Source organism: Bubalus kerabau, chromosome 6 (genome assembly GCF_029407905.1).
Source record: "Bubalus kerabau isolate K-KA32 ecotype Philippines breed swamp buffalo chromosome 6, PCC_UOA_SB_1v2, whole genome shotgun sequence".
Classification (NCBI taxonomy): domain Eukaryota; kingdom Metazoa; phylum Chordata; class Mammalia; order Artiodactyla; family Bovidae; genus Bubalus; species Bubalus kerabau.
In genome coordinates this window covers 99,887,507-99,912,182 of record NC_073629.1, presented here as the reverse complement: position 1 = coordinate 99,912,182, position 24,676 = coordinate 99,887,507, and the positions used below count along the sequence as shown (strand labels likewise).

The window sequence follows — 24,676 nt, the reverse complement described above, 5'->3', positions numbered from 1 at the left end:
GAACTCATAAAATTAATAGAAGAATTATATATCTGATTAGAAATGGGTAGAGGATCTGGATAGGCAGTTTTATTTATTTATTTATTATTTTATTTTATTTTTAAACTTTACAAAATTGTATTAGTTTTAGGATAGGCATTTTTAAAAAGAAAACATATAGATGGCCTACAGACACATGAAAAGGTGCTCAATATCATTAATCATCAGGGAAATGCAAGTCAAAGCACAATGAATGATCACCTCACAACTGTTAAAATGCTTATTACCAAAAAGACAAGAAATGTGTTAGCAAGGATCTTGAGAGAAGGGCACACTAGTGCAGCATGTGTGGCAATGTAACCTGGTGAGACCACCATGGAAAACAGTGTGTTATTTATAACAGTCAAGAATCAGAAACAATCTAAGTGTTAATTGAAAATGTTTATAAATGGATAAAACATGTTTTATATATATGTGTGTGTGTGTGTGTATATACAGAGAAAGAGAGAGAGAGAGAGAGAGGCTTCCCCAGTGTCTCAGTGGTAAAAAATCTGTCTGCAATGCAGGAGCCACAGGAGATGCAGGTTCGATCCCTGAGTTGGGAGGATCCCTCGGAGGAGGGCATAGCAACCCACTCCACTATTCTTGCCTGGAGAATCCCCATGGACAGAGGAGCCTGGTAGGCTACAGTCTATAGGGTCACAAGGAGTCAAACACGACTGAAGTGACTGAGTATATATATATATATATATATATATATATATGGAATGTAATTCAGATATAAAAAAGGAAGGAAATCTGGCTATCTGTGACAACATGGATGAAACTTGAGGACATTATCCTAACTAAAACAAGTCAGACCAAGAAAGACATTATCCCATTTAAATGTCTAATCCAAAATAAAACAAATGGACTTACAGGGAAAAAAATTGGAGGTTGCCAGAGGTGGGGGATGGGACTTAGGCAAAATGGGTTGAGTCAAAAGGTTCCAACTGTCAGTTATAAAATAAATAAATCCTGGGGTGTAGGAGATGCAGGAGGTTCTGGCTGGATCGCTGGGTCGACACGATCCCCTGAAGGAGGAAATGGCGACCCCCTCCAGTGGGTTAGACTTATGTGTTGTATTCATTATTCGTAATTTAAATGAGCAAGATCTACAAAAGATAGGACAATCATTTAAAACTCTGCCTATGTTTGCTAAATATTGAAAGTCTAGCACTAACAGACATACCATTCCTGACAGGCTTCTATATTTTAAAAAGGGCAACAGAAGAAAGGTCGATCTTTTGAAAGTTTTTTCTATTAAATAGGGGAAGTCATCTTAATCAAAACCATGAACATTAGCTCTACTCCAAGATGGGTTTGTTAAGGTAGCAAAGCCTGGTAATTTAATACCACTTAAACCTTTCTATTCAGAGGGGCAATTCTTAACAATATATTCATCATTAATAACTTACTATTAGTTGCCTGCGTGTTTGAACATGCCCAGTCGCTCAGTTGTGACCAACTCTTTGCGACCCCATGGACTATAGCCCTCCAGGTTCTTCTGTCCACGGGATTTTCCAGGTAACAATACTGGAGTGGGTTGCCATTTCCTCCTCCAGAGATCCTCCCGACCCATGGATCAAGCCTGTCTCCTTAGGTCTCCTACACTGGCGGCGGTTGAATTCTTTATCACTGCACCACCCGGAGAGCCCTGTGACTAGCTATTCTTATTTAATTAGCCATAGCATTCCTAATATTAATGGCACAAAAAGTTTTAGGCTGTGCATAACTTCACAAAGGATCTAGTTTATTGTCTTCTTTGGAATACCTATACTAATTGCTGAAATTGTAAAATTATTAAAGAATCATTATACCCATGAGCTTCCTCTGAATTAATATTTCCCAGTTGGCAAATTGCTCAGTTTTATTGCTTGCCTTAATATTAACACACTGAATTCCTCTACCCATACCACATCCACTAATTAATACAAAATTAAGGATATGATTTATTTTACCAATAACAAGTTAGCTCTGTACTCCATCCTAAGGTCAGGATGAGCTTCAAATCGTAAATATACCTACAATTGGTACATTAGGAGCAGCTGGTGAGGCAGGGAAGGGACTGAATTCACCCTAGAGATTCCAGGGAGAGTATGGCCCTGCCAATATCTTGATTTTGGCCCAGGGATACTGATTTCATCTATGACCCCAAGAATTATACCACAATAAATTTATATTGCTTAAGTCACCAAGTTTCTGGTAAATTGCTACAGTTCTGCAAAACTAAAAAAGGTAGGATGGTAATTCTTTCTCTGAATACCTCACACAGTTATTCCCTCATTCATAGTATTTCATTCACTCAAAAATTAATATCTTGTGAGTTCATGGTTTAGTGCCTTAGACAGAAAAATGAATTAGTTCAATAATGTATGATAAAAAATGTACTGAAGGGATGAATAGTAGGCTTGGGCCACCTCAGTTCAGTTCAGTTCAGTTCAATTGCTCAGTTGTGTCCAACTCTTTGCAACCCCATGAATTGCAGCACGCCAGGCCTCCCTGTCCATCACCAACTCCCGGAGTTCACTCAAACTCACGTCCATTAAGTCAGTGATGCCATCCAGCCATCTCATCCTCTGTTGTTCCCTTCTCCTCCTGCCCCCAATCCCTCCCAGCATCAGAGTCTTTTCCAATGAGTCAACTCTTCACATGAGGTGGCCAAAGTACTGGAGTTTTGGCTTCGGCATCAGTCCTTCCAATGAACACCCAGGACTGATCTCCTTTAGGATGGACTGGTTGGATCTCCCTGCAGTCCAAGGGACTCTCAAGAGTCTTCTCCAACACCACAGTTCAAAAGCATCAATTCTTCAGCGTTCAACTTTCTTCACAGTCCAACTCTCACATCCATACATGACCACTGGAAAAACCATAGCCTTGACTAGCCGGACCTTTGTTGGCAAAGTAATGTCTCTGCTTTTGAATATGCTCTAGGTTGGTCATAACTTTCCTTCCAAGGAGTAAGTGTCTTTTAATTTCATGGCTGCAATCACCATCTGGAGTGATTTTGGAGCCCCAAAAAATAAAGTCTGACACTGTTTCCACTGTTTCCCCATCTATTTCCCACCTAGGGAAGGTGAAAATTAAAAAATAAAGATGTCTGGAGGATGGATAGGAGAACACCAGTTGGCAAATGCTAGGAAAATTTTCTAAGTATTTGCAAATCCATGCTTGTCATACATGAAAAAGCAAGGGGTGAGGACATCACCTTCAACTCAACACGCCTCTCACTTTTCCCATGATTATCTCCTTGTAGGTCATATGCAAGGCCCATAACACAGAAAGTGAAACACCACACATTTCAGGAAGGATTCTTTGGAAAGCTTTCCCAAAGGGGCCCCATTTCCTACAGACGTGCTCTTTGAACTATTTAAGCTCTTACTCCCAACACCCTCCTCCTTTGCCCATCCTCATGACAGGGGATTTATTACACAACCCATGAGGCCAGAGTTCTTTTCTTTTTCCCCTAAATCCTGAGCTCTGTCCGAACTCCAGAGCATGTAACTGCTTACACTCATTCTTCTCCAATTTTACCTTGTTCTTTGGTTGCCTTCCATCCCCCTCTGTGCCCCCACACAAGGACTCTTGGACCCTGACTCTTTCCCTCACTTGGCTCAGCACTAGCTTTTCTCCCACAGCACAGGGGCAGTAAGGGAAAGAACTTTGAAATGAGAGAAGCTGGATTTGAATTCTCATTGTTACCCTTTCCCTTCCTCAGTCCTTGGCCTCTTCTATGTAGCTGGGCTCAAAATGCTTGGCAATAGCTAATGTTAGTGAGCACCTCCTTCATTAAAAGAACTAAACAAAGAACATTATATGTTTTATCCCACAAGGATCCTACAAGACAAATTAAAGTAATCCTGATAGTCTAGGCAAGAAAACGAAGGCACTAAGAGGCTGGCTGCTTGCAGGCTGGCTGCTTGCCCAAGGTCACTCTGTTGGTGAGAGGTAGAACTAGGATTCAAACCCAGGCAGTCTGGATCCAGAAACTTTGCTATTAACCATGAGCATAAAAAGATAATGAGTGGGTTGAACTGCTGTCCATATATGAATGCAGCCTAATTTTCCAAGAGCGTTTCATGTTTGATCTGTTTTCCAGTGATCCAAGTAGCAGGAGAGTCTTTCAGGTTATCAGCTCCATGTACTGGTATAAATGCAGCCTCACTACTCAGGGCTGCCTTTTTGAGAAAGTGTTGGCAAACTCTGTGGTTAGATGTAGCAATCACTGAAAATGATGTTTATGGAGAATTTTCAACGAGCTTTTTACAAAGTGAAACTATTTAACTAAAGTATGAGCTAAACTCTTTAAAAATACTATGTCAGCTATGGTTAACATTTATTAACCAGTAAATATTTTTCCAATTCATTTGGTACTCACCTAACCCAACCAAGGATTTCTCAAAAGTTGCCACTAAGCATTCTATGTCCTTATAATTTCCATAACCTGGACCAGAAGACAGTACCTACTGATGATCCTCAAGAAATACTTACTGATTTGATAAATGAATGAAAGAGGGAGGAAGTGTAACTTTGGACTAGTTAAATCATAATCTTCAACAGGCTAGGGTCAGTTTTTACTGCCATATTTTAACAAGAAACTTAATATTTTTATTTCAGGATGCTTCCCAGTTCAGGTTATAGGCAACAGAAAGGTGGAAGAGGGAAATTAGTCAACTCCCAAGTTAGCAGCTTGAAGGAATTACCGCTCTGGGGAGGTCACAGGCACTTCTACTTCTCTGCACTTGAAAAAGTTGGGTTTGATGCTGATGCAAGTCATCATATCTTGTTTACCTTTACCTTCATATAAAGACAGAAACTTCCAGGAGAAGTCTTTCAAGCCTAAATATTTGCTTGCTTTCCCCATGCAGTGGAAGCCGCAGAACAATTCTGTTTATTTTAGCCTTGGACAATATGTACCATCCCCGTTGAAACTCAACATTCAAAAAACTAATATCATGGCATCTGGTCCCATCACTTCAGGGCAATTATATGGAGAAACAATGGAAACAGTGACAGACTTTTTTTTCTTGGGTTCCAAAATCACTGAAGATGGTGACTGCAGCCATGAAATTTAAAGACACTTGCTCCTTGGAAGAAAAACCACGAGAAGACTAGACAACATATGAAAAAGTAGAGACATTACTTTACTGACAAGGGTATGTAAAGTTAAAGCTAAGGTTTTTCTAGTAGTCATGTATGGATGTGAGAGCTGGACCATGAAGATAGCTGAGTGTTGAAGAATTGATGTTTTTGAACTGTGGTGTTAAAGAAGACTCTTGAGAGTCCCTTGGACTGCAAGGAGTTCAAACCAGTCACTCCTAGAGGAGGTCAATCCTAAAGGAAATCAATCCTGAATATTCATTGGAAGGAAAGATCTTAAAGCTGAAGCTCCAATACTTTGGCTACCTGATGGGAAGTGCTGACCCATTAACAAAGACCATGATACTGGGAAAGATTGAAGGCAGGAGGAGAAGGTGATGACAGAGGACAAGATGGTCGGATGGCATCACCGACTCAAAGGACATGAGTTTGAACAAGCTCCAGGAGATGGTGAAGGATAAGGAAGCCTGGCATGCTTCAGTCCATGGGGTCAAAAAGAATCAAACACGATTGAGGGACTGAACAAGAACAAATCTATATCACATCTTTCTGCCTGGAATTAGATACAGAAATGATTCTGAGTTGAAGCTTCCTGAGGAGAGGGCTCAAGGTGCCATGTGGGGAGGGGTCCTGGGCCTGCACCCAAAGTCTGGCCAGGTGGGGACCCACCTTATTTATTCCTAGCTTCCTCTGGGAATCCTTCAGTCTCTGCCTGACTCAGTCTTCTCTGTCTCCTGAAGATCCTAAGGCCCAGATATACATGACTTCTTCTTCAGTGGATTGGTGAGTGAACACCTGCCTTCCTTGCCCTTCCCACTCCCCTTTGGTGCTGTGTGAGAAGGATCTTTGCCTGGCCTGGCTCTCCCTGCCCTGTTCCCACTCAGTCAGTCATCTGATCCACTGGACTACCTGGTCCCAATGGTCCCTTCTTAAGCTCAGCTGCTCAGCTTCCTAGTGGGATGACAGAGAAGGAGGCAGGAGAGCTCGTGGCTGGGCAGAGAAGCAGCACTCAGGCACCTTCTCCTGCTGCATTTGTCTTTTTCCCTGTGTGGACGTCTATTCTGCTCATTCTGTTTCTCTGTTAGAACTCAGACTAACTGAGATTTTGCTACCCATAATGGTGGTGAGGGAGCAAAATCTTAGGGATGAGTTTCCTGAATTGGCTTCTGGATGGAACTGGTTCTCTAATACAAGTAGTTGGAAAGACACTAATGACTATGTGGTCAATGGTAAAGAGGACCCAGCTAGTCTAGGGCATGAGGTAGCAATGTTGTTGTTGATTCGTTGCTAAGTTGAGTCTGACTCTTTGCGACCCATGGACTACAGCATGACAGGCTTCTCTGTCCTTCACTTTCTCCTGGAGTTTGCTCAAATTCATGTCCATTGAATTGGTGATGGTATCCAACAATCACATCGTCCACCACCCCCTTCTCTTCCTGCACTCAATATTTCCCAGCATCAGGGCCTTTTCCAATGAGTCTGTTCTTCATATCAGGTAGCCAAAGTACAGGAGCCTCAGCTTCACTATCAGTCCTTCCAATGAATATTCAAAGTTGATTTCCTTTAGGAATGACTGGTTTGATCTCCTTTCAGTCCAAGGGACTCTCAGGAGTCTTCTCCAGCAGCATAAATCGAAAGCAATAATTCTTCGGTGCTCAGCCTTGTTTATGGTCCAATTCTCACAACTGTACATGACCACTGAAAAAAATCTTAGCTTTGACAATATGGATCGTTGTCAGCCAAATAATGTCTCTGCTTTTTAATGTGCTATATGGTTTTAGCAACGTTTTCCATCCAAGAAGCAAGTGTCTCAAATTTCATGGCTGCAGTCACCATCCACAGTGAATTTGGAGCCCAAGAAAATAAAATCTGTCACTGCTTCCACTTTTTCTGCTTCTTTTTGCCATAAATTGTTGGAATCAGATGCCTAGTATTGTTGGAATCAGATGAGCTTAGTATTTTGAATACTGAGTTTCAAGCCAGCTTTTTCACTCCCTTCTTTCACTCTTATTAAGAGGCTTTTAGTTCCTCTTCTCTTTCTGCCATTAGAGTGGTATCATCTGCATATCTGAAGTTGTCGGTATTTCTCTAGCAATTTCGATTCCAGTTTGTGACCTAGCCAGCCCAACATTTCACATGATATATGCTGCATATAAACTCAATAAACAGGGTGACAATATACAGCCTTGATGTACTCCTTTCTCAATTTGGAACCAGTCTGTTTCTTCATGCCCAGTTCTAACTGTTGCTTCTTGACCTGCATCATTCAGGTTTCTCAGGAGGCAGGTAAGGTGATCTGGTACTCCCATCTCGAAGAATTTTCCACAGTTTGTTGTGGTCCACATACTCAAAGGCTTTAGGATAGTCAATGAAGCAGAAGTAGATGTTTTTCTGGAATTCCCTTGCTTTCTCAATGATCCGCGAATGTTCATAATTTGATCTCTGGTTCCTCTGTTTTTTAAACCCAGATTGCACATATGGAAATTCTTGATTCACATACTGCTGAATCCTAGCTTGAAGGATTTTGAGCATAATCTTGCTAGCATGTAATGTGAGCACAAGGATATGTAGTTTGAACACACTTTAGCATTGCCCTTCTTGGGGATTGGAATGAAAACTGACCTTTGCCAGTCCTGTGGCCACTGCTGAGTTTTCCAAATTAGCTGACATATTGAGTGCAGTCCTTTAAGAGCATCATCTTTGAGGATTTTAAATAAAGATACATAAAACATCATCACTGGATGTTACTAACCATATTTTTATAAAAAGGAAGATTCTGATGACCATATATTCAATATCTTAGAACTTTTCAGGCAAATTTAAGAGTTTAGTAAGACCAGCTGGTTGGTCCTAGCTGTACTGGTGAAAGCGCTGAAGAAAATGGATGAGGTTGGGGATTCAAATTCCCAGGCCAAACTACACATAATTGACCAGAAAGCTTCCATATCTGACCTGAAAGAAGCCTTTGTTTCCTGTAGCCACAGGGCCTCAGCCAGGGCTGAGATTTGTGAAAACAATATCCAGAGTCTCATCCTGTCAGTGTCTGAATTACATGCAAATTGATTTCCCAATCTTCTGCCAAAGTGTGCGCATTTATTGGGAAGTAATGGGAACCTGACATTGGAATGGGGACATATGGGAAGATCCCAGTGAAGCTCAAAAATTTAACCCCTAAATTTAGCTACTTCTTCTTTACCAACTGATGAATATATGTGTTCTAGTTCTGCATTCCAGAACCAGAAAAATAAGTTTAGGAGGGGTGGGTATACAGCACCTCTAGGTGGCAATAACTGGCATGTCTGAGGTAAGGTTCTCCAGGGGAGGGTAAATGCTCTAAATTAAAGGCCAATGTATGGTGCTATTTGTTTTTTTTACTTTATTGACTTCTAGTTGATTTGCAATACTGTGTTACTTTCAGGTGTACAGCAAAGAGATTCAGATATATGCACTATGCATACATATTCTTTTTTAGATTCTTCTCCATTATAGGCTATCAAAATATATTGAATAAGATTCCTGTCCTATACAGTAAAATCTTGATATTTATCTACTTTATACACAGTAGTGTGTATTGATTAATCCCATGCTGCTGCTGCTGCGGCTAAGTCACTTCAGTCGTGTCCGATTCTGTGTGACCCCATAGACAGCAGCCCACCAGGCTCCCCCGTCCCTGGGATTCTCCAGGCAAGAACACTGCAGTGGGTTGCCATTTCCTTTTCCAATGCATGAAAGTGAAAAGTGAAAGTGAAGTTGCTCAGTCGTGTCTGACTTTTAGCAACCCCATGGACTGCAGCCCACCAGGCTCCTCCGTCCATCGGAGTTTCCAGGCAAGAGTACTGGAGTGGGGTGCTATTGACTTCTCCGGATTAATCCCATACTTCTAATTTATTCCTTTCTCCCTTACTCCTTGGTAAGCAAATGCATGTTTCAATGACTGTGAGTCCATTTCTGTTCTGTAAACAAGTTCATTCATATTATTTTGTAATTATTACACACTGCCTCCATTCCTTTTATTTATTTATTTATTTTCATTGGAGGCTAATTACCTTACAATATTGTGGTGGTTGTTCCCATATGTCGACTGAGAATGGGTGTACATGCATCCCCTTTTCCTGAACCCCCCCACCCCATCTCACTGGGTTCTCCCAGAGCACCAGCTTTGAGTGCCCTGCTTCATGTATTGAACTTGCACTGGTCATCTGTTTTACATATGGTAATATGCATGTTTCAATGCTATTCTCTCATATCATCCCACTCTTGCTTCTACCACATAGTCCAAAAGTCTGTTCTTTACATCTGTGTCTCTTTTGCTGTCTTCCATATAGGGTTGCCGTTACCATCTTTCTAAATTCTAAATATATGCTTTAATGTACTGTATTGGTCTTTCTCTTTCTGACTTACTTCACTCTGTATAATAGGCTCCAGTTTCTTCCATCTCATTAGAACGGACTCAAATGCGTTCTTTTTTACAGCTGAGTAATACTGCATTGTGTATATGTACCACAACTTCCTTATCCATTCGTCTGCCAATGGACATCTAGGTTGCTCCATGTCCTGGCTATGGTAAACTGTGCTGTGATGAACATTGGGCTACACGTGTCTCTTTCAATTCTGGTTTCCTCAGTGTGTATACCCTGAAGTGGGATGGCTGGGTCATATGGCAGTTCTATTTCCAGTTTTTTAAGGAATCTCCACACTGTTCTCCACAGTGGCTATACTAGCTTGCATTCCTAACTGAGGCATTGTCATTTCTGCCTTACCCTCTGGAGAAGCTCAGTATTTACAAGTGTCCTGAGGGGCCTGGCTTCTCCCTGCGTGGCAGCCAAGACTTGTGCCCAGCTGGTTCCTCCCAGGCCCTCCTGCACACACACACCCCCACCCCTTGTGGCATCTGAGGAGCCTGCAGGTCCTGTCCATGAGGAAGGGCTGCCAGGGGGCTGGTGACTTGGCCAGGCTGGGCTCTTCTCAAATCTCTTCTGGGGTGAAGGAGACCCTTGTGCCTGACCAAGTCTGTAAGTCTCCCCTGCTCAGCACAGGGTGGGTGCTGGCTGGGCCCCTCTACAGATGTGGTGAGAAAGCTACCACAGAAGAAGAGGCAGGCTCCTTCTTTGACAGGTGTTGGAGTGAGCGTCTTCCCTCTGAGCCTTAGGCGACAAGGCCTTTCTCCTGACTCAGCTGTCATGGGAGCCTCAGGAGCCAGGCAGGGTGTGGGGCTTGAGTGACTCCAGAGTGTGAAGCTGCAGGGGGGCTGGACACGCTCTCCCTGCTAGGGTCTCGGCCCCATAGAGCAGGTGCTGTCTCCCCTCCTCCTCCCCCCCACTGTTATTCCCTCCCCTTCTCTCTCTTCTGCTTCATCCAACTCCTTTCAGACAAGACACACGCATTCCATATAATATTGCACACTTTATCCAGGGATGGGGACAGAGGAAACCATGTGAGTGAAACGCGGGTAGACCCATCTCACACAGGAGAGAGCGGTGGCCCAGGGTGAAGGAGTCACACAGGATTTAACAGGTCCAGTGATGGCTCCCCAGGTGTTCTTGTCCTAGTTCCCAGAACCCCAGAATAAGCCTGTTTGATCTGAGTTGCCCAGGTAAGCACAAAGTCTTGATGAAAGAGAAGGTTATATGAAGACAGAAGCAGAGGGACATTTGAAGATGCTGCTGGATTTGAATGTAGAGGAGGGCCCAGGAGCCAAGGAATGCAAGGATTGCAGCTCTAGATGCAAAAATGGCAAAAAAGCAGGATCCTGTCCCAGGTCCCTGGATGAGGGGCGAGTCAACCTCTTGGTTGTGTCCAGGGAAACCCTTTTCAGACTTCTCACTCCAGAGCCATCAGAGGATAACTTTGTGTTGTTCTAAGTCTATAAGGCAGAGAGAATTCATTTTGCCATCAAAACAGAAGTGAATACAGGGACAGACAGGCACGCAGAAGGGGAGAAACACAGGAGAGAACAGACAGACTGGAGGGTGTTGGGTGATCAGGATTCCGGTGGACAGTGAGAGATACAGGGGGTCAGAGACAGATGGAGATATAGCAGATAGGGAGCCTGGAGAAAGGTGAGAGGAGAAGGGCAGAAAGTCAGCTGGGAAGGAGGCATGAGATGAGGCAAGCTGGCACGGGGAAGACAGAAGCAAGAAGTGGGCAAAGGGGCAAGGACAGGAGAGAGTGACAGCAAGACAGGATGGTGGGCAGGGGCCCTCAGAGCTTGTCCTTGTCCCCACCTGGATCAGAGAGCTTCCTGAGCTGCAAGTGGATCCCATTTTTGGATCTCAGCACAATGACTGGCATGGGCACAGGGACCCTGGAGGGATCCGGTGACAGCTCAAAGCGAAGCAAGGTCAGGGCCACGGCCACCTTCAACTCATTCATGGCAAACTGCTTCCCGATGCAGTTCCTAGGTTCGGAGATAAAAAGGAAGTAAGCAGAGGCTTCTAACCCCTGCTGAGCACAGGGAATCAGGGCTCTCCTAGAGGTGGCCCAGCCCTGATCCCTTCCTTACTCATCACACTGAACTTGCCAGCGAACCTTTGGGCCAAACTCTCCCCCTGACCTAAGACAAAGCCCACCTCTCCAGGGACTATCTCCAAGTCCCTACTCCTGCTCTCAGCAGGAAACCTGGGGAGCATCAGTGCTCTAAGCCTCAGAGTCAAGTCAAGTGGATCAAGATGTGAACTAGTGCTTTATTCACCTGTCCACTGGCAATGCCCGGCTTCAGGCCAGCCCAGGGCACTGTAGGGGGCAGGGGTCCTGAGACACCCTCTCAGGATCTTACCACCTATGGTGGAAAAAGAGGCTGTTCGGTCCCAAGAGATGATAAGACAGGGTTGTGCAAGGAATCAGAATGGCAACAGGGAGCCTTCCTAGAGAGGACAAGGGTCAATGACCCTGAACCTGCTGACCATTTGCCTCCCAATTAATGGTCCGACTTCTTGTCTCCCTTCACCTCCTTGGTCAATCTACCTTTGGAACCTTCCCATTCTAATCCAGAAATGACCTTCCTAACCATCCCTTGGGCTCCTCATCTGGCCTTTTCAGCCTCCATTCCTCCCCTCGCTCTAAACCCACAGTAGCTCCAGGCCTGCTCTGTTCCGCATCACAGGGAGCACACGTCCCAGTGCCTCAGCGGCATCACAGCCCTCTCTGGATTCTTCCTCACTCACCTGGGGTCTGTCCCTCTCGTCTTCCTGACTCAGGGACGGTTGAGGTTCCCTCCCCTCGCCTCTGCCATCCTCATGCTCAAGGCTCCATCCAGTGACCACCACCCTCACCCCCTCTGCTGGCTGCACCTCTGCCCACTCTGGACCCTCAGGGCACCATGGATGTAACTCAAGGACGCAGCACATCCAGTGCCCAGCACAGCACTGGATCGTGGATCCTCCACAGTCTGCCCAAGGAATGGATGAGTGAAAGAGTGGATGTGTGAATGACGTCTGTCTTGAGGAGACATGTTGTTGACAGTGAGCCCTGGGGGAGGACAGCGTTATCATCCCTGTGTTCCCATCTCCTAGCACAGGTCTTGGCACACGGAGACACGCTTAATACATACTTTCACATTTGAACAATATTAATTGAATTGAAAACAACTCAAGTGGAATGAGAATATAAGAAATATTCAGTTTGACATAGGAATCAAGTTGCTGAGTCCGTCCTGCCCTCTAGTAGCAACTGAATGACCTGCAGCCATGTCTACAAGGAAGGACTGGACCCTGGTATAAACCAAATCCTAGAATCAATTCAGGAAGACAGTTTACTTCAACACTCTTCTGTTAAGGTTGATTCACCAACTGAAAGTTTCCTAGATCTGTACAGTCAGAAAAAACTTGCTTCTACTAAGTTACAAGTCACTGAAGTTACTATTTCAGGGGAGGTTCTGTGCCCTTTAAGATCTTCACAGCGATCATTAGGAGTGTATCAATCAGGCTAACAGCTATTTCAAGGGTGCTTTATGTTTTACATGCAATAGATTTTTCAAATGCACGTGTCAAACACAAAATACTCTCCCCCATGTAGGGTAAGAGCAAATTAGCTAAGATGGCATTGTCAGGTGCTCTCTCCCTGCAGTCTCTCACTGTTGCCTCATGGTTTGTAACTAATGATTATGGAACAGCTAGATCACGTATAGCACTGCGTACGTGAGTCACATGGTACTCGCTTGGACTCTGGCTACTTTTGTTATATAAGCTCCACCTGCAAAAGGTCAGGGGGCGGTGTGTGGTACGCCTTTATGAGTTTGACTATGAAAGCCCTGGTTACTGCTGCATTGGGGCCACGTTGGAGCGACATCATGGTTATATTATATGAGGTTATGTTCTAGCTATGTTATGGTTTCTACGGCTGCTGCTACGGCGGCTGCGTCAGGCCGGACAGAGCTGTGTTATGGCGGCCATAACACAGCCAGGAGAGAATAAACGTGTCTGCAGTTCCTATGGCTCCTCCAGTCCTCCTCCAGCCTCTTAGCTGACGCTTTGCGTCTATCCTGGGTTCAGCAAACAGTGTGCACAGTATGAACAGTGAGAAACTGGCATCACGAGCAGGATCAGCAATAGACTTCCCAAAGCAGGCTTGATTGTCCTCCACTTTAAAGTTTTTCGTACTAACATTACTCTGTATAATCTGGGACTATGGTATCTAAACTCTGCTTTTTAATAAAGAATTTTGGCAACAGAAAATATATGTCATGGTTATGTTAATACACAGTCAAATCTATGTCGGATATACTGCAGGAAGTGAGAACACACTCATGACTGTGAAACTTTCTTCAAACTACAACTGTAACTGATCACATACATGACTTGAAGCCTCAGGACATGGAATTCCCAATCCTGGCAAGCACGCCGAATACAGTGAGGGTGGACAGGTGAATTAAGCAGAAAGACAGTGGGCTGACTAGGAAGGCGGGAACAGAGAAAATCATCTTTTAAGGTGACTGAAATTGTGCTAACCAAACGTGTGTAGTTTAAATTTCATGAAGACCTGTAACGCTCAAACATCATACTCCTAGAGTGAGGAAAACACTGGATACTTTGGATTGGCCACTGACATGGAAATGAGGTCAATTCTTGTGGACAATCGGAGGTCAGTGTCAGAGTGGTGGGCCCTGAAGACCTTCTTGTACATGGAGACCCACACCTCCTTCTCAGTACATCAACATACAAGGACAGAACTTCATGCTCCTCATATGAAGGTAGACAGTCACACACATCGGGTAGCAACCTGTGACACTTGCCTCCCCCAGAACAGAGGCCTCACCTGGATCCTCCTGAGAAGGGCAGGAAGGCATGACTGTGTCGAGTAGAACCTGGCGCAAACCGAGTTGGCTCAAACACCTGCAGAGAGAGCACCAGGGTCAGGATATTTGGGGTCAAACCCCTCACATGAATGCACTGGCGGATAAGAATCCCAGAGAGGGAGCAGGGGAAGGGTTTGGTGTCGAGAGAGCATCCCATCTCCTCCTCCCAGGTCCATCGTACCTCTGGGTTCGGCCACACCTTCGGGTTGTGATGAAGCCCATAAATGGAGAGGGAGACTAAGATTCCTGTGGGGCAGAGGAGAGAGAGAAGCCTGATGGTCCCCTAGTGCAGGGGATGTGCGGCTTCACAAAAGTCCTGGGAGCCATCATGGGAGCACCCTCGGTCACTCTGAAAGAAATGATGCTCTTGCAAGCCAGGTGGGCGGGGCATGACAAAGCACACGATCACAGATTAGGGGTAGGTGACCACAGCCCAGGATTGAGAATTAAAAGAACTGCAAGGTTATGCTTAGGAGCAGCTCAGGTGACAACTCACATTTATCAAGTGCCATCATGAAGCTGGGGAATGTGCAAGAATCATTTAATCCTCACGCAAGCACTCCTGTCCCCACAAGCCCATGAAGCACCTGAGCCTCAGAGAGGTTAAGGGTTGGGTCTATGATCCCACAGGAGGGAACAGGGCTGGGATTCAGACCCACTGGGTGCTGAGTCAGTGGGTGGCCTCCAGCCATGGCAGGGCTCAGACCTCATCATCACCTGCTCTTTGCCATCGACCAGAGGGCACCTCAGAGACTAGAGCCTCTGACCCATGACAGTGGAGTCTTTTGAGCTCCCTCTCTTATTTACACCCCATATGGAAGCACCATGCCTCCCTCTGGTTCTGCCTTCATGATTCAAGAATCAGAATTTTAGGCTCTATTATAAGACTGCACAGAAGGGTCAACATTTATTTGTTGAGCTTTGTTGCATTCAAGTTTTGTGTCAAACATTTTTTCTTTCAGTAGAGGTTAATTACTTTTCAACGGTGTGTTAGTTTCTGCCATACTACAGTGCAAATAAGGCACAGTTATGTATCTATATATATGGAGAAGGAAATGGCAACTCACTTCAGTATTCTTGCCTGAGAAATGTCATGGACAGTGGATTCTGGTAGGCTACCCTCTATGGGGTCACAAAAAAGCCAGACATGATTTAGCAACTAAACAACAGCTATATCCCCTTCATCTTGCACCTCTCTCCCCATTCCCATTCCACCCCTCTAGGTCATTTCAGATAATCAGGCTGGGCTTCCTTTTATATAGCAGCTTTCCACTAGATACATACTAGTATTTTACACATGATAGTCTATCTGTGTCGATGTTACTTTCTCAATTTGTCCTACCCTCTCCTTCCCCTCCTGCGTACACAAGTCCATTCCCTATGTCTGCATCTACATTCCTGCTCTGCAAATACATTCATCTGCATTATTTTCCTAGATTCTATATATACATGTGTGTGTTAATATGCGATATTTGTTTTTCTCTTTCTGAGTGCTTCCCTCTGTATAACAGGCTGTAGATTCTTCCACCTCACTGCAACTGACTCATATTTGTTCCATTTTATACTGAGTAATATTCCACTGTGTATACGGACCACAGCTTCATATCCATTCATCTATCAGTGGACACCTATATACACATCTATCAGTTGCTTCCACGACCTGGCTATTGTAAACAATGCTGCAATGAACACTGAGGCACATGTGCCTTTTGGATTCTGTTTTCCCAAGGTATATTCCTAGTAGTAGGACTGTTGAGTATATGGTAGTATTAATCCTAGGATTTATGGAAAAGCATTTTTTAAAACTCATTCAAACTACAGAATAAATATTATCTTCAGGCAGACAAGAACCAGAGCATCCTGGAACTGGAAATGCACAGGTGGATTACTGGTCTACCACGTGGTCCTACACAGTGCTTAGCTGAGTGGTGAGGTGAAGTTCATACCTGCAGGTAAGGAGCGTCCGTCAGGGAAGGTGATGGGCTTGCTCAGCTCTCTGTTGATGACTGGTACTGGTGGGTAGAGTCTCATGGCCTCCTTGATGCACATGGTCGTGTAGGGCATCTGGTCCAGATGGTCCCTGAAAGGAAGCCCATCTGAGGGCAGGCAGGACAGGACAAACACGGATTCTCTCTAGTTCAGGTGGGCCAGGGCTCTTCCATCTCCAGGACGCTCACCAGGTGATGGAGGCGCCATCCCCCAGGAGGCTCTGGATCTCTTCCCGACACCTCTGCTGATGTTCTGGGTGGGAGGCTAGAGCATAGAGGATCCAGGAGATGCCACTGGCTGTGGTGTCGTGACCCTCAAACATGAACGTGTCCACCTCAGCACGGAGGTCCTCGTCAGACAAGCTGCTCCCATTCTCCATCTGTGGAGGCAGGACCAGAGTGCAGGTCTGCCCTTCCTGTGTGCTTCTGCCCAAAGGCTCAGGCCTCTCCTGCCCACACTCACTCTGGCAAAGAGGAGGATGTCCAGGAAGTCCAAGTGCCTCCTGCTCCTCACCTTCTCCAGCTCTCCCTCCTTCTGCAGGTGAGCCTTCCTCTCCTTGATCACTGCATCTGTCCCAGATCAGTGGTTTCCAGCCAGAACTGAGCACTCTGGGCAGTTCAGATTCTGTACCCACCATAACCCCATTTGCTCCTCAGGCCCAGTCTGGGTGCCAGGTGGATGAGGGTGAGGGTGGGACTGGGTGAGCAGGTCAGGAATTAGGGCGCCAACACATTCTACTCTAGACGGGAATCCCGACACTAGCACAGCCCTTGGGCCTCTGGCTGAATGCTGCTTGGATAGGGTCTCACTCAGTCATCACCAACATGGGGACTCCTGTAACTCCCTGTTCAACACCTGACTCCCTGACCTCTGGGTTCCCAGTCCCTGCAGCAGGTGGGTCTGTGCCAGCTCCTGAAGAGGAAGCAGAAGTCTGGGATCTGCCTAAGGGGTCAAGGCCAGGCCATGTGAGCCTGATGAAGGTGGGGGAGCAGCCCAGGAGGGAGGGGAACCTGTGTGTTGATGGGCGAGCTGGCAGGCCCGGTGGTTCCAGCGGCCTTCAGGGGTCAGCCTGTAGATGAGGTCGTTCTGGTGGAACGCATTCCGCAGTCGGGAAAAAATCAGATGACTGAGGTCCTCGATGGCCTGGATGTAGGACTGGGAGTTCCTGAAGGGAAAGGACGCAGAAGAGGCTGGAGTTGAGGGAGGCACTGACCTGGAGAGGGTCAGATTCCTCAGGTAACACCGAGGCATTGTGATTTCTGCCTCATTTCCCGGGAGCCCTCTCCCTGGAGTCCTTTACAGGTGTCCTGAGAGGCCAGGCTTCTCCCTGAGCAGGAGTCAGGGACCTCTGACTGAGTCAAGGGTGGTCTGGGTGGAATCTGACCATGGTGCATGTCTCTCTGTAGAATGTTACTTTTTGTACTGATAAACATCCACACTGCCCTTACTGCCTGTCAGGTAAGTCCTTCCCATTCGGGAAAACAGGACCCTGCCCTTGAAGAGCTGTCACTGACCTGTCCGTCTGGACGCTGCCCTGTTGGCTGAAGGCGCACTTCATGATGGTGTCCAGGGTCATCAAGGAGACATCTCCAAAGATCTCCAGATGTGAGTCCTGGCTGATGAGCTCCTCCCACTTGTCCTGTGGAGGGAGGAGGCACTGGCCCTGCTCTGCTCCCCTAGAAGACCCGTGCTGCTGGGTCCAGGCTTTCTCTTTGTCTCTACATCTTCAGATGAGATTTCCTCATTTTCTAAGCAGACATGTTTTAGCAACTTAGGCCTATAACAACCCATGTGTAATGTGATGCCTATTTTTTCTGAATCATTCTTATATATGCAGTTATATTCTCCTCTAATATCCTAACTAATTCTGAATATGTGGAATAATTTATGAAAATAACCACTTTTGGCAGAGCAGAAAGCATAGTTTCTCAGGCGACAAAGGGAGAACTTCTGTGTCCTGATGTCAGATCTGGACAGGTGATATCCAACACTAGGAAGCAAATATTTCAAGGCAAGGAAAAGCTAAAATGGCTCTAATGGGGCATGAGCTACTCAATTGCTTTCATTCTTCTGATGTTAGCTAAGAACAGGTGGTACCTGATCTGGATCAGAGGTGGTTTGTGAAGACCCAGCTCTGTGAGTGTAGACCTGGACTCATTTCCTCCTATGGATGGCTCAGTGACCTGCAGAAGCCATGGAACCCAGGCCAGATCCCACCTGTGTGACATCCTGGGATTTCCACTCTGCCTCTGCAACCGTCATTGTACAGGCCAGCCAGGGCCACTTTGAGCTGACCTCCTTGATCTACTCCTGTGTTCAAACATGGAGATGGAAGAAGAGTGGAGCCTGAATACACCGTGGCCCTATTTCTCTTGGTGAGGAGAAAAGTATGGATCCAGGTTGGTGCCTAGATGTTCCTCTGTCCCACCTAGCTTTAATGAGTACTCTCTCGTACTAAGTCATGAGTGCATCATTCTGGGTGGCTCTATTCAATGGGTGTCTGAGGGACGTAAGTGTCTGATAGTGGACTTTGTCAGCTGTGCTGGATTCTAGTGCATATGGTGACAAGCGATGGACTCACGAGCATCACTCGGACAGAGTCGGCCATGATTCCCACGTAGGGCTTCAGGATGTCATAGTGGAAGGCTGGGGTCAGCATCCGCCGGTGCTGGTACCACGTCTGCCCCTCCAACAGCAGCAGACCTGTCCCTGGACCACAGATGGGTGTGTATGGGAATCGGGGAGACTAGGGCCCTCTTGGGAGGAACCAAGGGTGTCAGGAGAAGTCTCCTCGTGGGCAAGCGTCGGCAAGGCAAGTACACTTCAGGGATGTGAATTTCCAGTATGTCTGTCCATAGTATGTGGTTATGATGAAAAACTGTAAGGGGGCAGGTGATAAAAGAACTTATCGAAAAGTCAGGGAACATTAGAAAAGACTGAGAATTGATGAAGAAGCAGCTAGGCTTCAGGAGGGCTACAGTGCCATTACAAAGACTGGTGGAATTTTAGAAAAATGAGGGTTGATTCAGAGCTGAGGGTTCCTGACTCCTGTTCTTCTCCATTTACACAAAGAGACCGCTCTTGGTTAACCTAACGGGTGGGTGGTTGGCAGTTGTATTTAAATGCACTTACCAATCCAGGGCTTCAGGTGTCTGTAGGTAATGCGAGCCTTTGGGTCTGAAAAGTAAGGAGGGAAGATGGATGGGACCAAACATGGAGACAGCCTCTAGAGCAGCTGAGGTCTAGGCCTTGGCTCCCTTCCCTTCCTGGTGCTTGCCAAACGGCACTCAGTCTGAAGCCACCACCCACTTGCCTCCCATCCCTGACTCTCTCTGTCCTGATAGTCACTGTGGTCCCAGGAAAGTAGACTCAGTGTTGCAGAGCAGAACACCCACAGGACTAAGATGGTGAATTGCCCTGAAACATAAACTCTGTTCAGTGCCATAGAATGAGACAGAATCTGTGATTTTTCTATAGTCAGTGGTGGTCTGGCCATCTCAAGACCCAGGACAGGCAACAGTGAAAGGTGCCCAACCTAAGACAGTGTGGACAAGGAATTGGCTCCAGGTCTGGGATCATTTCAGTTTGTTTGTAAAAAGAAAAAAAGACGTAAAAGAGAAACCAGCCCTCACCAGGAGTAAAGCATTTATTAATAGTAAATAATGTTGTCCTATCTGGCTTTGGTTGGGAGGGTGTTTGGAGGAATTCAGGTCTTGGCATCTGATGTGCCTGTGTCTTCTGGAATTTCACACCCAGGGGCATGTACTCAAATGGAAGATTGTCTCCGGCTGAGGGTTTCCCTCTCACCTGATCTCCCCAGGACCATCTTCATGTAGTCAGGGTCGTAGACCAATACGAAGGCCCTTGTGCCCCACATCCAGCGAACACAGGCCCTTGGGTATTTCTCTACCCTTTTCAGTAGGTGTGGCAGCTCGTCCTCCTCTTGGAACTGTCACCAAGGGAAAGACAAGACAATGACTTCTTTCTTTTAGCTCCAGAGCAGGAGTGGAGGTGAAGGCCTGTGAGGGCACCAGGTGGTCACTCTGCATCCATCAGCAGACCTAAGAGTTTAGAACGATTTCTTCTGACCTGGAATCTCATCCAACCTTGCAGGCTGTCCACCATTCTCTTAAGATCGGATTCTGTCCCATGTCAAGTAGAGTTATGGGCCAACACTACAAACTGCCTACAGAATCTTACATCAAAGGTAACTCCATGGCTTGTGAAACATTTGGAAATAATTTGCACACAGTGACATAACTTCTTGAGCAATTTATGATAATTTGTATCACTTGGTGGGCTTCCCTGGCACCTCAGGTATTATGAATTTACCTACAAAGTGGGAGACCTGGGTCAATGCCTGGGTTGGGAAGATCCCCTAGAGAAAGTAAGCAAGTTTTCATATTACTTGGTTTATTTAGAGAAGAGATAGATATTTTAAGAATTTAATTTATATATTAGTTTCATTTGCCATCCTGATCATATATATGTTTGATGCTATCCCAGCACACATGTTAATGTATATGAGTATGAAAGAATGTTTGGAATGTGTTTGGCTAAGTGAAAAAAATTAAATATTACATTGTGTGTGTAATATTATTTTCCATATTGAGTGTGTGCACAGTTGTAGGATAGATTCTGCATGTACACATATGAGAATGGTATTGAAATAAGATTTTGATATGTGGATTTTTGATCTCATTTTCATTGACTAATTGTCAGAAACTTTTGTGCACTTCCCGTCTTGTGGTGGAATCTTTGTACACCCCTGAGTGTGGACCACAAAGGCCTTTCCTTTCTGAATTTACCCTCTCTCTTCTTGCCCTGACAGGCTGGCGATTCCACGGACCCATTGCTCTGCCCCCAGGATGCTGCTGCCGGCGCTTCCTGCACCGGGTCCACCTGCTCATCTTCCGTGTCTTTGCTCATGTTCTCCCCTGCACCTGGTGGCCTGTCATCTTTACCACAGAGCAACTGCCTCTCCTCTACTTTGGAGACTCAGTTTGTTTTGTTACCTCTGGATTTCTGGTCAACAGTTGATCCCAGGCAAGTTCCAAATAGTCCCATCATCTTTATTTCAATGGCTTCTGTGCAACTCAGATCAAACCCTCTACACTTTGGTATCTGACCTCTACCAGCATCTTTCTACCATCAAGACTCACCAGCTCTGAGGCAATTTGGCTACTCTGGGTCACGTTCTTTCACTGAGCTTGTGTTTACTGAGCAGTAACTCTGTGCCAGACACAGATTGAAGGCACTAAATTAGGCAGCGGCTCGAGATGCTTGTCTGTTTGGAGACTGCAGGCTAGTGAAGTAGACTGAGAGAGCAAGTGCCATAAGCGGAGGGCATCATGAATGTGTGATGGACAGAAGACAAAGCCTATGAGGAAGCTTTGGGGAAGGGGCCTAACTCAGACCTGGATGTGAGGAAGTCTGCCTGCACTTGCTTTTTCTTTGGCTCCTAATTTACCAAGATGCTTTCAGGATAGAAACATGAACCAGAGGCAAGGTTTCCCAGAAGAAGCTCATCGCTATGATCTTGCAGAGAGAAATAGCTGCATCTAGTCAGCACTGACTTGTGGGAAGGACAACCAAGGGAAAAAGAGTGTCCTCTCCACTCCTGGGAGATTCAGGATGAAAATGCCTTGGGTCTGAGACTTGTGAGACACTCATAGGAGGGATGAGATCATTCCGGGGAGAGGGCACATGGGAGCTGAGTCCCAGAGGCTGGAATGCACAGGTAGCGGGGAAGGACCTTGAGTGACCTGGGGGTGCAGGAGATTAGGAAGGAGAGGGGAGAGAGGTACTGGGCCAGCCTGCATGGGGCTTGGGCTGCTTCTAGTTCTTGTCTTTGGCTCCAATCTGCTCTAATCGTGCTGCTGAGAAAGAGAGACCTCAGCTCTCTGCAACCTGTGATTATCTCCTAAAACTTGTTTAAGCCACAGACACTTGGTGACCCATTTCCATGTGGCCCCTGACTTTGCTCTGAGCTCCCCCACCCCCAGGCTTTGGTGCCGGTGCTGGGTGGGCAGGTGCTGCCCCTCCCAGCCTGCAAGCTGCTCCTTTCCCTCCTGCCTGTCCCTCCACACAATGGACTGACACTGCTCTGTGCAGGCTCTGTTTTGGGCACTGAGGGTGAAGAGGATTACAGGCTCAGTTCCAAGAGCTCATAGTTCAGAGAGAGGGCACCAAACAGGCAGTTCTCCTCACCTGGCCCCATCATGGGAACTTTGCTCCTGTGTGTGGCCTCTGATGTGGGTTTCTGGCACTGACCTTACCGGACTAGAAAATCCCTTAGTCTGAATGAACCAAGCCACTCTGTCTCCACACCTGACATAACCCAACCCCGCAGGTAAGCCTCTTTTCCTGTGACTTGACACCTTCTTAGATTCCTGTCTGTTGTCTCCACACACAGTGAACCCACGGGGCTGATCCATCAGACTGGACATCTGTGCTCTCAGGCAAGCACAGGGCCAGGTATGAACTTGCTGAGTGTGACCATGCTCTAGATCTCCGGCCCTCCCTGCCCTCCCACTCCCCCATCCAGCTCCATCCTACCTCCCGCTTGTGTCCGTAGAACCAGTGGGAAGGAGGAGACGGGAACTGATGAAGGGCTTTGAGCAGCCACTGTCTGTGCAGGTAGAGCTGTGCCGCCTTGAGCAAAAGCAGAACCAGGCCGAGCAGGGAGACCACCTGCAGGAGCCCAGAGACCCCGCCCAGGGCTCTGGAGGGGCTCAGTGCAGAGACACTCATGGTGCAGTGGCTTCTGGATCGCTGACTGTCCCTGACTGTGGCTGACCTCCCCTGAGCACCCAGCCTGATCTGGGAGGATGTCCCCGCCCACCTGGGGGAGGGTGAAGGTGAAGGCAGAGCTCAGACCTGGGCCTCCAGATTTGCTGTTCTTTTTTTTTGTTTTGCTTAAACCAATCTCTCTTTTGTTACAAAATGTAAGTATTATAAAGAGAAGATAATATTTGTAACTTGATCTGGGAGTTTGAGTTTTTCTGGGATACTGCAAACTATCATATGCTTACATTTTTGAAACCTTTAGACAGTTTGAAATAAAACAGAAAAGTAAATATTTTTAAAAGCTTCCTGATGACTGAGTCCCTTCAGAGTTCTCCTGAAACTATCACATATTGATAATTGACTGTACTCCAATAATAATTGGGCTGGTGGCTCAGAGAGTAAGGAATCTGCCTGCAATGCAGGAGACCCAGGTTGAATCTCCAGGAAGATCCCCTGGAGAAAGCAATGACTACCCATTACAGTATTCTTGCCTGCAGTATTCCACAGAGGAGACTGGCACGTTACAGTCTTTAGGGTTGCAAAGACTTCGAACCTACTGAGCGACTAACTTTCTTTTCAGTAAAAAACATAAAAGGTTAAAGAACAAACAAACATGCAGATTACAGAAAAAGCTCCTTGAATAACTTATCCCTGTGGTGTCTTATTTAACAGTGTGATATAAATAGCCTTGAAATACCCTGCTTGACAACATGAATCATTTTCATCTGTCCAAGGCAACTGAAACTTCCACAGGTTCTCGTAAGACAAGCTGCTCCCATTCTCCATCTATGGAGGCAGGGCCAGAGTGCAGGTATCCCTTTCTGTGTGCTTCTGCCCAAAGGCTCAGGCCTCTCTTGCCCACACTCACTCTGGCAAAGAGGGGGATGTCCAGGAAGTCCAAGTGCCTCCTGGTCTTCTCCTTCTTCAGCTGTCCCTCCATCTGCACATTAGCCTTTCTCCCCATGATCACTGTGTCTGTCCCAGAACACTGGTTCCCGGCCACAGCTGAGGACTCTGGAGGCCCAGATGCAGCCCCACCATAGCCCCAAATTCTTATCTCCATATGGCTGTAGCACATGTATGTTGAGGTGTGTGTCACATAAGATGGGTAATAATGTGTCCATGTTTCTGCAAGAGGGAACAGGCTTGGCTGTAGAAGGGAGTTTCAGCACTTGACAATGTGTTGTGTACTCTAGTGTGTGATGTGTCTGTCTCTGGGATTGAGCACATTATTCTAGGGGGCTGTGTCTGATGGATGTTTGATGGATATATCTGCTTGAGAGTGAACTGTGGATTGAGCTGGTGTGAATATGCTCAGATGAGAGAGAGGTGGATTCACCACCATCAGCTGGACAGAGTGGGTCATGTTCCCCATGGAGGGCTTCAGGATGTCATGGTGGAGGGCTGGGGTCAGCATCCCCTGGTACTGGAACCACATCTGCCCCTCCAACAGGAGAGTACCATTCCCTGGGCCACAGTTGGGCGTGT

General features: G+C 46.3%; 1 protein-coding gene across 3 annotated transcripts; it reads right to left on the bottom strand.

Annotated features, from left to right (window-relative positions):
• Positions 1-11,319: 11,319 nt before the first annotated feature.
• On the bottom strand, positions 11,320-23,152 carry LOC129656257 (taurochenodeoxycholic 6 alpha-hydroxylase-like). Of its 3 annotated transcripts, none has more exons than XM_055586970.1 (12): positions 22,958-23,152; positions 20,207-20,348; positions 19,532-19,576; positions 18,981-19,108; positions 17,914-18,038; positions 17,410-17,564; positions 16,862-16,968; positions 16,588-16,778; positions 16,357-16,490; positions 14,592-14,656; positions 14,371-14,447; positions 11,320-11,515 (listed from the first exon to the last, which is right to left on the bottom strand). In XM_055586970.1, the coding sequence occupies exons 1-12, from the start codon at positions 23,150-23,152 to the stop codon at positions 11,320-11,322; spliced, it is 1,560 nt and encodes a 519-aa protein (XP_055442945.1). The 3 variants fall into 3 exon arrangements, with proteins under 3 accessions (XP_055442945.1, XP_055442946.1, XP_055442947.1); XM_055586971.1 differs by having other exon boundaries at positions 17,410-17,468; XM_055586972.1 differs by lacking the exons at positions 16,588-16,778; positions 17,410-17,564 and having other exon boundaries at positions 16,357-16,506; positions 16,856-16,968.
• Between the last annotated feature and the right edge of the window lie 1,524 nt (positions 23,153-24,676).